Source organism: Archocentrus centrarchus, chromosome 6 (assembly GCF_007364275.1).
Source record: "Archocentrus centrarchus isolate MPI-CPG fArcCen1 chromosome 6, fArcCen1, whole genome shotgun sequence".
NCBI lineage: Eukaryota > Metazoa > Chordata > Actinopteri > Cichliformes > Cichlidae > Archocentrus > Archocentrus centrarchus.
Window position 1 is genome coordinate 24,948,689 of NC_044351.1, and position 12,946 is coordinate 24,961,634.

The following is a 12,946-nucleotide window of genomic DNA, read 5'->3' on the forward strand; positions in this document are numbered from 1 at the left end:
GTTCCACTCTCTGATATGACATATGGCAATGTGCTTATTCATTGTGCGCACATAAACAGATGCGCAAGAGGCTTGTAAATTGCCAATTTGTATTCACAACATTCGCTTTTCACAAACTGAAACACCCAACACAGTCTGACCTAAAGCCTGCTTGATAACAATGACTGTATGCTGACGCCAATACAAATGAACCCATTCAACCTAAGTGGCTCATGTGTGTCAGCGAAAGGCCGATCGATCTCACCGATACAGATCTGCTGGGCGTCAAATGTCTTGCAGCTGTTGTTGGATGGCCGAGGGAAGTCAGGGGATGAGGGGTTGACGATGCTGGGTCCAGTACCCCACAGGATGAGGGTGAATTGACTCAACACACCTGAGGAGGACAGAGGCAGAGGGAGTGGGGGTGGAAGTGGTGGAAGGAGAATATCAATTTAGCACTTCTCAAAGAGCGAACAGAGTGAACTGGCTGAGAAGAGGATACGGGGGTGGAAGGACAGGAAACAAGTGATGTGAGTGGCCCAAACAGCACTGGAGGAGGATCAACAGCAGCAGAGAAAAAGAGGTGTTTCTTGCTCATTTCCCTCTGCTGCTCAGAGAAAACAAATCCACTGGAAAACATGGCAACTCTTTCTGACAGTGTGCTGCCATTTGCTTTTTGAGTTAAAGTGCAGCCCGGTTGTTGGAAGCAAAACATTCTCAAGATACTGATGTTTTGATAAATGGTTGCCAAATATTTTCTTACAGAAGAATCGTTTTCTGTCCAGAGTCTCTTGACTTTTAATCAGAACAGTTTCTGAGAGCCTTTCCTCTGGTACCAAATATGTTATAGACTGTTTTGTTAGAGAAGGAGAGAGATGGAAATAGAGGAACTGAAGTGAGGCTACTAAGAGAAGCATAAAAATATATTAAAAAAAAAAACAAAAACGGTGAGGGGGCAGTTAATGCTGGCATGAAACAAGATTCGATGTGGATAACCAGTCTGAACAATTAATGAAAATGAGTTAGGTTACCATAGTCACGTCCATTAGGTGCTACATTTTCTATCTCCAGGGTCCACTCTCCTTGAGGGTCTTCATCCCACGAGTGGGTGGTCATAAAGGCCCAATCATTGAATCCCTCTGAGGAGAAGTCATTGGGCCTGAACAAACAAGAGACGACATGTATGTGTTTTTTTCCTGCATTTGAAAGCAGGCATACTCTGAGTATTTGTCTCAGAGTATGCCTGTGGGGAGCATGTGTATAGAACTAAAGCCGAGGGACACACATTACATTTGTCTGTGTGTGGCACAGAAAAAGAGAGATTTGTATTAGGAGCTGGCTGCTGTTGTCCCGTTTTTTTACTGTGTACCTGGGGAACAGCAGGGTGGAGCGTGTGCCCAGTGGGCTGATGAGATGAACAGCCAATTTTCCTCTCTGGTTGTAGGAGAGAGTGAGGCGAGCCTGAACGTGTTCCAGAGAGCTGACATGCTCTGGTCGTCCCCAGCAGGCATCCACGCTCTTGCCGAACACCAGCTTGTTCCCGATGTCTCTGCAGGTTTGACAAGTGGCGGGCAGAATGGTTAATGTTGTGTGGAGGCAGAAATGGACACAGACAACAGCACAGTGCTTTAAACATAGCCGACTCCCCCGGCTTGGAGGCGAATGCAGAGATATCCATCAGATTCAGAGATATGATAGATACTGTGATAGGACAGGAAGTGTTTGTCATAATGCTGAAACTCACTGTAGTTTACGGACAAACACGCACACATGCAGTCACTCTTCTAACCTTGGTTCTGAAAGCATCGTGTTAACACACTGGCGCTGTGGCCCCACTGTCGTCCAGTTCTGTGCCAAAGCAACCAGAGCACCTGCATCCAGGAGCCCATAACCGTACGAATGACTCACTGTGGAGGAAAAGACGGAGGGATAGGGAGCGGATGGCAGGTTGGTGGGTGGTTGTTATGCGATAACAGCACAGAAAGACAGAAATGACAATCAAATAATCCTCTCTACAGAAATACTTTATTTGTGACTCCATCCTGAGAATATAAATGTGATTAAAAACAACCGGCATTTAACAGTCCAACTTGCCAGTCAGTAATAATATAACATTTCTTAAATCTATTGTCAATTCTTTCTTTTATCATTAAAAGGAGGGAGAGGGTCTTTGGGGCAATATCAGAAAAGCTTCTTTATGTCTCAAGTGGCTGGTTGTGACTGAATGACAGCAGCTGGCAGGCTTGGGCACTGGCAAGGGAATGGAAGACAACGTTAACAAACTAATCCTGTAGCCTACAGGCCACAGCCCACCATCTAAATGAACATCTGCAGGTATGTTTATCAGCTACAGTATCTAACCTGCAAACTAATGTGAGCAGAAAACTTTTTGGATAAATGTTTGACAGCTGTTTCAACAAGATAAGCTGCAAAACATGGCATGTTCACGACTGGTCAGAAAGCACACTTTAGCAGAAAAGGTAATGCAGGCTGTTCTTCAAAGTTTGCTTCTGCTTGTTGGTCAGTGTGACTGCTTGATGGAACACCAATATTACTGTTTTACTCAAATGGAAACAAGTACTGCTTATAGCCAAACTGACATGTAAGCCAACACATTTCTTGGAACAGAGGACAGGTTTCTATTTGTTCGAACTCTGCAGAAGTAAAATATATGTGTTTTCTAAAGAATTAGGAATGTAATGTGTTTAAAGATTTGTTAACTCACTTGTTAATTCCATGTTCTCAGTTCTTGTCCACGTGTGCATGGCAGCTCATACTTCATATGTAAATATGGTATTCAATGCCCCCATGAAGGCACTGACTGTTTTCTGCATTTAGTTTTCTTTAGCCTGATAGTTCATATTTTGCTTGGTTGCACCACCTGACAAAATTATACATGCCAGGAAAAGTGCTGAATAATTGCATTTTCATTTCAAATAGAAAGTCTGTCAAAGTCAACAGTACGTACTGTAGTGGAATAGTAAACTGATCAAACTAATTGTATCATCTGGCTTCATGGATAGATAAATCTGGGTATCATTTGCATAGCAATGAAAATGTATGACATATCTTCTAATAATACTGCCTAAGGGAAGAATGTATAATGTAAACAGAATTGGTCCTAGCACAGAACCCTGTGGGATGCCATAACTAACCTTAGTGTGTGAAGAAGACTCCCATTTACATGAAATTAAATTGAAGTAGATAGAGATGATTCAAATCACTGCAGCGCAGTACCTTTAATACTATGACATGCTCTAATCTCTGTAATAAACTATTATGGTCAACCTTAATCGAATGCTGCACTAAGGTGTAGCAATACAAGACTAGTGATGATTCCACTGGCACAAGCCATAAGATCATTTGTAACCTTAACTAATGCTCTTCCTGTACTGAATCCTAACTGAAACTCTTCACAAACACCATTCCTCTGCAGATGATCAGTTAGCTGCTTTACAACTACTCTTTTAAGAATGTCTGAGATAAAAGGAAGGCCTTAATTAGCTAAGACAGTTGGATCAAGTGATGGCTTTTTAAGTAATGGTTTAATTACTGCCTCCTTGAAGGCCTGTGGTATGTAGCACATTAATAGAGACAGAGTGATCATATTTAAGATCAAAGCATTAATTAATAGTATAACTTTATGAATGGTAGGACTTTACCCGTTACTACATGTCTTTTCGTACAGTATATTTTGATCTTTGAAGTTTTTTTTTTTTTCACGGTTCTCCTGTTCCCAGTGAACTCCACTGTCTCTCCCTTCTCTATTTCCAGCTTACTTGTCAACTAACCAGCTTTCGGCAGATGCATATGTCATCTGCTTCCAGCAAAGCACAGTTAGGATGTTGGAGAATGCGCGGGAGCACGCAAACATTTGCAGGACCATAAATTATGCTTTACTTGTACAAATGCTGAACAAAAATGTAGGAGAAGCTAAGATTGCTGCTGCTCCAGGTATGCATGCCTGTACCAGACATGTTACCCTGGACTAAAAGGGCTTAACTTTAAAAATAATATTTGGAGAAACATTTAGTTCACCATGAGTTTACAGGTAAGAAGCAGTCAGGTAGGTAACGCATTAGTTCTGCAGATATTCTGTATCATAGCAACCAAAGTCTCAGCTGAAAAAAAAAAAACATTGCTACTCCAAAGCACTGTCAAGCAAGGCATTTTCAAAAGAGCGCTTTAGTGAACTTTCCATCTGTGCTCAGGATTGAGTTACAGATATAATTCCACATGTTACCATCTGTTCTTGATTTGGACTAATGATTGTATCCAGTTTCTACCTCTGCGTCCCACTCCATTGGTCTTCCAGTCACCGGCGCTGAGATGCCCAGGCTGGGATGTTCTCACCACCAGGTTCTGCATATCCCTCCAAGTTAAGTTCATGCTGCACAGACAGGAAGGAAAGAAATATAATCTCATTTACATCCCCTCGTGTAATAGGTGAGGATAATTCCTTCCCATTGTGCACATAATGAGAAATGTCAGGTTTCGCTGACCTCAACTATACAACAATACAGACAGGGAAATGTGAGGAGCTATGGGACATGGAAAAGGTCAAAAGAGTGTAGAAAACACCTGAAATGTGATCCATCTGAGCATATACAGTGAGGATGAAATACTGTACTGAGAGGTGAAGGAAACCCTGAGGGATATGCCAGTCAACTAAAACAAAGATATAGACTCACATAAAGGTTTAAACATGGGTGTAAAATACCAGCACTAAAGGTACATCATAACCGACTGTGTTGAAAGGTCAGGGAACACAGTAAAACAAAACCGTGGAGGACGGTCTAGACTTATCTGTAATGATGGTCTCTAATAAGTTCTGTGAGTTGGGGACAGGGTCACCTCCAACACAGCTGAAGCTCAGTAAAAAAAGTTTTTTTTCCCCATATAGATTTATTAAGGGGCAGAGCAGTAAGTATCTAACAGAGAATCCTTTAAGTCACCACTAAGAAAAACCGCTCTGTGGGTTAAGATAATCAAACTGTGAATCACAGTGCTTTACCAAGAGCAACACCACAGCCGACAGAAATAGAAACACAGAATTGCACTGTGGTGCATCACCTCCGCCAACCTCCACATCAGCATTCGCATCTCACATCCTCTCATGTGTTATTAATGGACAAGATCCTCCGATCCACTCAATGTCACCTCAGCGAAGAGCAAAGGGGAAAATAATAAAATAATAAAACACCAGAAAGCCAAAACACTCTGCCTATTAAATGATTCCATCTCTGTGAATTCCAGTGCGGTCTCAGACTGATAAACTAGCTACCCTGTTATTACTGCTGCCTGTCAGGAGGGGCTTCAGAAGGGGTGGGGGTGGGGGCTGCTCGCTGACAAATACTGACTCCTGTGTAGTGTTAAACCAGAGACGCTGAGCATACCAGAACTGAAACTTGGCTGCAAGGTACTACTGGATTGATTTGACAGCTGTCAGCAAATCACTAATGTGGAAAAGAGGAGAATTATGCACAGTAGAGGACTGCTTACTGATAAGACTGACTTAACACATGCAAGATATGACTCAAGATAATGGGGAACACATTAGAGCTGATGACAGAAACTTGGATTCTGACACCTGGAGTCCTGAGTGAGCGATAATGAGAGGCATTCTCCAGTTTAAAATCTTTGCCACGAGCCCTACAGGTATTCAGATGTCTGTGTGGGCTGCAGCTGCTGATTTGTCTCACTAATTAACTGATTATCAAAAGCTTAATATGGTGTGGAAAGAATTTCTTGGCTGGGATTTAGGCCAACGCCGCCTTCCTAGAGACGTCTGCGCATTTACAGACGTGAGTCCATGCACATACTCCCACACACAGCACATAGTGGATCATAATGAACTAAGTTAAGAGCATTAAGAGTAGTGGAAAGTTTACAAAAAAGCCTTTCATTTACAATTTCCTAAGATAGAAGCAGATACAGGGGCACTCACTTGGCCTCCAGGGCCAGAGCGATGATCCCAGCAGCAAGTGGGGCTGAAGCGGACGTCCCCGTGTGAGAGTCTGTGCATTTTTGCCTCAGGTCGGTGGTCACCTTAGAGACGAGGAAATAGAGAGAAAGTGCAAATAAGTACAGCAGGACAGACACAGTTGATTTGACACACTAAGTTTCCCACTTCAGCATGAGTGAAGCTCATGGCAAAAGAAACAGAGTGCTAGACAGGGGAGAGCTGCGGACAATAGGAGCTCTGCCCGCAGCTATGTCAGAAGGAGGAGAAGGAGAGAATTAGTGGGTGGGTTCAGTCTCTGGTCTGTGGATACTTGCCAAGGGTCAGATCTGGGGTAATGAAGGTCAGCCATATCAGCCCAACCAGGTCAGGTTGTGGTGAGACAGAGTATGTTAGCACTCCAGCTGCACCTCCACCTTGGTCTCTGCAAGTGCCAGAAAGCTAATGAGGGCTGTCTGGGTCACGATGAGGACGCGTCAGAAATGACAAAGAAGCCAAAGGCAAGATGGTCTATGAAGGTTAGAGACAGATTCTTGGTTTGAAACTTTTGGCCTGACAGATTGTGGCACTAATGACCGTTATCAGTGTGTGATGTGTCAGAGGCGTAAACAAAGGAAGGGCAAGTGTCTACACAGGCCAGCTGTTAGATTTAAGATCTGGACAGAACAACAAAGAAACACTAATATTTCACAGATTAAATGCTGAAACAGTTAATGGATAAACCACTAATTTTTAATAAGGAGTGAAATCTTTTGTCAATATCTGCAGCTTCTTTTTGGGCATTTGCTGTATTTCTTGTGCAACTCAGGTTACAAATATCACAAATAACACAATAGAAAAATGGAACAACGAATACCTTAAATAGGACATTATAATGGATATAATTCATGTCGTAAATAACTGATAAAAAGAGGTTTAAAAACTGCATTATGATTTGTATTACACTGAAGTTAGTGGCGAAAGGAAAAGCCGCTGCTATTTTTCTTTTCCCAAAGAGGCAGAAACTGTTTATTTTGCTTCTTTATTGTAATTCTTGTGTTGTATATGAAGTTTTCTCCATGGCCTATCAGTGCAGGCCAGGTTCTTTCCTGGGAGAGCTTTCTGGGCACTGGACGAAGCCTGGACCCTCTTCTCTCCCTCTTTGTCTGTGTGGTGGCTGCAGACAACATGCACCCACAGGACTCAAACTTAAAGACACTACAGCAACTGGATGTGCAGCAAACGGTTTGGTGCTCCACTGTTTCACTGCTTTTTGCAGCAGGAGTCTGGATTTCCCCTTTTCTGCCTGGCTTGAACTGATCAGACTGACACAGAACTGAACGTGTGATATTCTGGAATATAATATTGAGTGATGTGTCCAAATATTATTTTTTTTGCTTTGAGCCCACCTAAATGGATTTTGTTGGTGTTTTGTGGGAAAGTTGAAGGGTCAATACACCAACATTTGGCTGCTAATACAAGAATAAGACAAAAACTCTAGTCCAAGGCTATTCAAATCCAGGCCTCGGGGCTGGGGTCCTGCAGGTTTTACAGGTAGATGTGTCCCTGCTCCAACACACCTGAATCAAATGGCTGAATTACCTCCTCAGTATGCAGTCAAGTTCTCCAGAGTCCTGCTAATGACTTGTATATTTGTCTCAGGTGTGCTAAAGCAGAGAAACATCTAAAACCTGCAGGACACTGGCCCTCGAGGCCTGGATTGCAGCAGACTGGTCTGGAAAAAAAATAGATTCTGGAAACTGAAAAGAAAGTTTTTAGATGATTCTTAAACTAAAAACTGTTTTTGTTTTATTAAAAGTGCCGGTTTTGTTAATTAAAGGTTTATGGCTTTGGTCTTTTCACTGCGCTTTGCTCTCCCACTCCTATGAACCTAGAACTGGTCCGGTAGCTTATACAACTGTTTTATAGTGACTAAGTGCTACACTTGGTTTTATGACACTGTAAACTGAATATTTTTAGATTTTTTTTTTTTTTAAACTGGCTAGACAAATCAGTTTTTACATATAGCAGGGTTAAAATAAACACAGTAGACAAATGTCTAAACACACAGTTTAAAGGGGCAGGTCATCCCATAATCAGATTTACATATTTTTCCTCTGGCCTGTAGTGCTATTTATCCATCTAGACTGTTTTTGCTGTGAGCTGTTCAGTTTCAGAGATGTCTGCCTTCTCTTGAATGTTACAGGACTAAACTGCACTCGCCTAATGGTGCTCAAAGCACCCAAAAATACACCTGAAAAAATCAACAGTATTTTTTCTAGAAAATCATGACAAAAAGAAACATCCACCAACCTTGCTGTGAGCTGGTTCATTTGAGAAATAAGGTGTGCCTGTGACATGATGCTCAGGTTCATGACATGTTTGCCACAAGGCAAAATCTATTCAGTTAGATTATATTCAAACGTAGGCAGACACATTTATGGCTAATATCTCCCAAACTGGGCAACTAACACCAAAACAAGATCAATCAAGATATATGAAACAATACAGACCCGAGAAAAGCAAAAATAGCAATAAATATCTAAAATAAAAGGAAAGAAAAACAGAATAAAAATAAGATAAATTTGTAAAGAAGTGAAAATAAAATACAATCACTAAGAGCAACCAAAAACAAAAGATGGATGTGATGACATCATTTAGGGGTTGTGAGGACTTGTAATGCATACTTGTGAGTAATTTCAAACTAAATTTCTGTTATTACTGCGGGCCCCACCTGCAGTACCTTTGCTCCCCCCTGGTGGGCCACTGGCCTAGAAGATCTGAGAACTGCCAGCCACACTGCATAAACAGATGCTAAGCTAATAAATACTGGATGCAATTCTGCACTCAGATACACACATGCTCAGATACCGGAAACATCAGAGATATGTTTGAGGGAATAAAGAAAGCAACTGGCTCAATACTTTCTGAAATAGCTCCTCTAAAGTCCAAAGTCGGTGAGGTTATTAGTGGTGGAGATAAACAGATGGTGAGATGGGTGGAATGCTTTATAGAAATACATGGCAGACACAGAGACTGCACTAACTGCCATTCCTTAGCCAACTAGTCCTGGAAGGGTGAGATGCAGAACCAACACTGGGCGAGCTGGAAAAGGCCATCAAATGTCTTGCAAGTAGAAAAGCTCCTGGATGTGTCTCAGCACCCACACACTGTTTAGGATTTTCTTCTCCACACTGCCACAATATGACTCCCAAGATGGTGTTTTCCTGCACATCAGATCTGTTTTCCACAGATCTGATGACAAACTGTTCAACTCGGCAATATGAAGAGCCAAGACAAAAGTTAGAACAATCCTGATCTGTGAACTGCTGTTTGCTCATGATGCTGCAGTGATTAGTCATGCTGTAGATGAGCTTCAAGAGGTTCTTAACAGAATTTCACATACCTGCAAAGAATCTGGCTTAACTGTAAGCATAAAAGGTCCCCAAGGTCCTGGGTCAGAATGTAGATAATCCCCCAAATGTGATGATGGATGGCACACCCTTGGATTGTGAACTCTTTCACTTACTTAGGTGCTACCTTCACTAGTGACCTCTCTCTTGACGAGCAGATCACCACAGGGACGAAGTCAAGGGTCAGCTACCAAGCGTAGGAAAACAAGAAGCTAACCCAAGATCTGCATCTACAGAGCTTGCACCTTGCACCCTGTTGTAGAGCAGTGAAACAACTTACTCCCATCATGCAGCAAGACCAAACAGCTCATCTACACTGTCTAAGGCATTGGAATCACATGGAAGGACAAAATATCCCAAACCAGGGTCCTACAGCAAACTGAAACTTCCAGCATGCAAAACCTATTTACACAATGCCACATGAGCTGAATTGGCTACGTGAAACACGTATGATGGCAGAATCCTGAAGAACACACCAGCTATATGAATTAGTAGTCGATGCCAGCCCCATGGGGCACCCACATTCAAGGTTCATGAATCTATGCAAGCATGACATGAAAGCACGCCATATAAACACTGACAACTGTGAAGAAGCAGCTTCTGTTCATGCAGTCCGGTGGAGTGTGACTAAAACTGGCACAAAACTTGCTAAAGAGATCAAGAATAAAAGAACACAGCAAAAGAGGCAACAACAAAAGAGAGCAAGACAAACCCAACCACCATCTGAGCTGTCTGCCACAAGCGTATGAAGGATTGCCATTTCATGTCTATTATAGCAACTCCTGCAGAATGCACCAGACATGACAGACCACGAGGCGGACGGATGCCAATAAATATTAGGAGTATAAAAAGGGAATATTCAACAATTCATTAAGTGAACCGTTTGTAATGTTGTAGAGTTGCAGGCTTTATCTTACAATATAAAGTGACTTGAGAGGACTATTTCTATGAGTTGAGGCCTATATAAATAAAGCCGAATTAAAAAAAAATATATAGTCACATTAATTTACAATAAAAACATAGTTGCAACTCTGGATTGAAAATAGTTCAATTTGTGCAAAAAATTATTCATTAAGCAATCAGTTTCAAAATGAGAAATTATTAACATTCAGTAACAAAGCAAAAATCGGTTCTTTAATTGCACCTTTTGATTATTTGAAAACCTTATTTTTGTGAAAATACAGAGCATTTTCTTTTGTGTTGCTCTGTGGTAACGACGCACTATGCCTTGAAGGCCAATTAGTGAACTCTGTGTTTTTTGCCACTTGGTAGTAATGTGTTTATTTTTTTTGCAAACAGTCACATTTTATTCCATCTAGGTGTGCACAACAGATGAAGTTAATTACAGCGGAGTGCAGTTGGTTGCCATTTTAGTTAGAAAAATGGGAATTTATGTTTGCTTTTCTCTCGCTTCAGTTGCAAAAACGTGTAATCTCTGGAGATGGAGGTGACCACATGTGCTCAGAAAATGAGCCACTTGATAGTGCACGTTGGATTGTGTGAAACACAAAAATCTAACAGACTGAAAATAAATACTAGTTTGGGATAAACGCAAATTGCATAAACTCACTTGGTACTGTGCATCAAATGACAGCCTCTGTCTGCTAAATCAACAATACAATCAAATGCTAATGTATATTTTAAACTGACTTCAATTCGACCCATTTCATCAGTTATGTTTACTTGCCTGCAGCATGCCTCTGGTGTAATTTGGAGGGAATGGCAGATTTATGGTTGTTTTATGTTATTGTACGTCCCTGAAGCAAGTCTTTCTTCGGGTGACAAGCAGCTTGAAGGAATCGTGGCATCTCTCTGTGTTTGTCAGCTTTGTTCATTGTATGTTATACATCAGTCACTCAGACTTTGACATTTTGAAGCCTATTTTTGATTTGAGAGACACATGCTTAATGTGAATATACTCTCAAAAAGGGTTCAATTTGGATGTGTAGACACAACTTTTGGTAAGTATGAGATGTGTAGATATATTTTCAAACTTGATATTTACAGCGTGCCAAAGATTCAAAATATTAAAAACAATCCTACACAAATTCGGAGATCTTCAAAGTGCATGTGAGCCTCTATGTGTGTGTGTGTGTGTGTGTGTGTGTGTGTGCGTGCATATACACCCACTATCTGCTTCTCCCCCGGGTTTCCAGAGCTGAAGGTGGTAGCGAGGGTGGAAGAGCAGGGCTCGCTGTACCACGGCACGTTGCCGGATTGCGTGGTGCTGCTGATGGACAGGGTGTAAATGCTGTTAGTGTAGCCGTCACAGTTACAGCTGTCTTGCTCTCGGCCACCATTACCCGAGGCCCAGACAAAGATGGAGCCCAGTCCGCTGCGTCCCTGTGGTACAGAAACATACACACACACACACCTTCATATGGCTGGAAACCAGGAACAGAAAAGGTTAAGAGAGAGAAACTAACAGGAGCTGGTTGAACTATGAAAAATTGCCTTTGACACAGACGTTTGTCTCAATCCTTAAATGCCTTGTCATTAATGTACTTTCTTTCAGAAACACTGAAGCGCTGTAGGCACAACTCCTATTAATACATCATCATGTCAGGCGACTTCTTGCGGCAGAACATCAGATAACAAACAGAGGAAATGTAATTACCAAATTTATTCAAGCTGAATATAATTTCAAGGCTGATAAATGACAACATGATATCTGGCAGAGAGATTGCGCTCCTAAATTACACACACTATCTGAGACATACGTACACTCAGTCCAGCTGGGTCTCGAATGACAACAACAGCCAAGAAATCCTTGGCTCTGATTAAAATTTCACTAACCCCTTTTAGCAAAGTAACAAAGGGTGTTCTTTGTCAGCTCAGGAACACAAGCGAAGATTTGATTGCTCCATTTGTGACCAGACACACAAACGCTACATTTGTCTTCAGCTGATTAGATCAGAGTAACTCTTCATTTGCTGGAAAGTCCCAGAAATCGATCGAGTGCCTCTTGGCGGTATAAAAATAGAGCAGCTAAGGTGCGTACAAATTGTTGAAACTTTGTGCACATTTCTGGATTTTGACATCGCTGCTCTGCTTACTGCTGGATTTAAAAACTGATTTATTGGTTGTTTTTGAAGCACAGGGTTGTGTCCACCCACTTCCTGCAAAGCTGACCTTCTTTCTCTCAATATGTTGGTGATATTTAGCCTGAGGCTTGCTGACCCGTTCTCGATGACTGCTGCCTCAGGCCGAGCTGGACACAGAGACAGTGGGCAGTGGAGGTGTAAGGATCCCACAGCTCTATAACAGCCTCTGGGTTGCCAGCAACCCACAGTGCCCCTTTCTTAAGGTCTTCCAGACTTACATTTTAATTAGGAATACCTACTCTTACCCACTGCTGTCATTTCTGATTATATTTTTCTTCTTGAAAAAAGTATTTTCAGAAACATGTTTTTATTATTTGTTGCTAAAACCTATTATCTGTTTGTCTTTGATTTGTACATCTGTTACACACTTTTTAAAGGAAAAAAAAAAAACAGTGATTTTCACTTGAATTTACCCACAAGTCACATTTCCGCTGAATATTTATTACATTCTGTCATTAAAAAATGAATCAGCTAGAAATTAGTTAGGTGCCATTGCACCCAGAGATAGA

The 12,946-nt window shown here is 41.6% G+C and overlaps 1 protein-coding gene across 2 annotated transcripts in view; it reads right to left on the reverse strand.

Moving 5' to 3' along the window:
* The window catches only part of furinb (furin (paired basic amino acid cleaving enzyme) b), a 183,842-nt gene that overhangs the window by 3,714 nt on the left and 167,182 nt on the right, over positions 1 to 12,946 (reverse strand). For both annotated transcript variants that reach the window (XM_030730647.1, XM_030730648.1), the window contains exons 9-15: positions 11,464 to 11,676; positions 5,927 to 6,027; positions 4,266 to 4,369; positions 1,769 to 1,886; positions 1,349 to 1,528; positions 1,011 to 1,138; positions 245 to 373 (exon numbers count right to left, since the gene is read on the reverse strand). In XM_030730647.1, the coding sequence (XP_030586507.1) occupies positions 245 to 373; positions 1,011 to 1,138; positions 1,349 to 1,528; positions 1,769 to 1,886; positions 4,266 to 4,369; positions 5,927 to 6,027; positions 11,464 to 11,676 (973 nt within the window). The remainder of the gene's footprint in view (positions 1 to 244; positions 374 to 1,010; positions 1,139 to 1,348; positions 1,529 to 1,768; positions 1,887 to 4,265; positions 4,370 to 5,926; positions 6,028 to 11,463; positions 11,677 to 12,946) is intronic.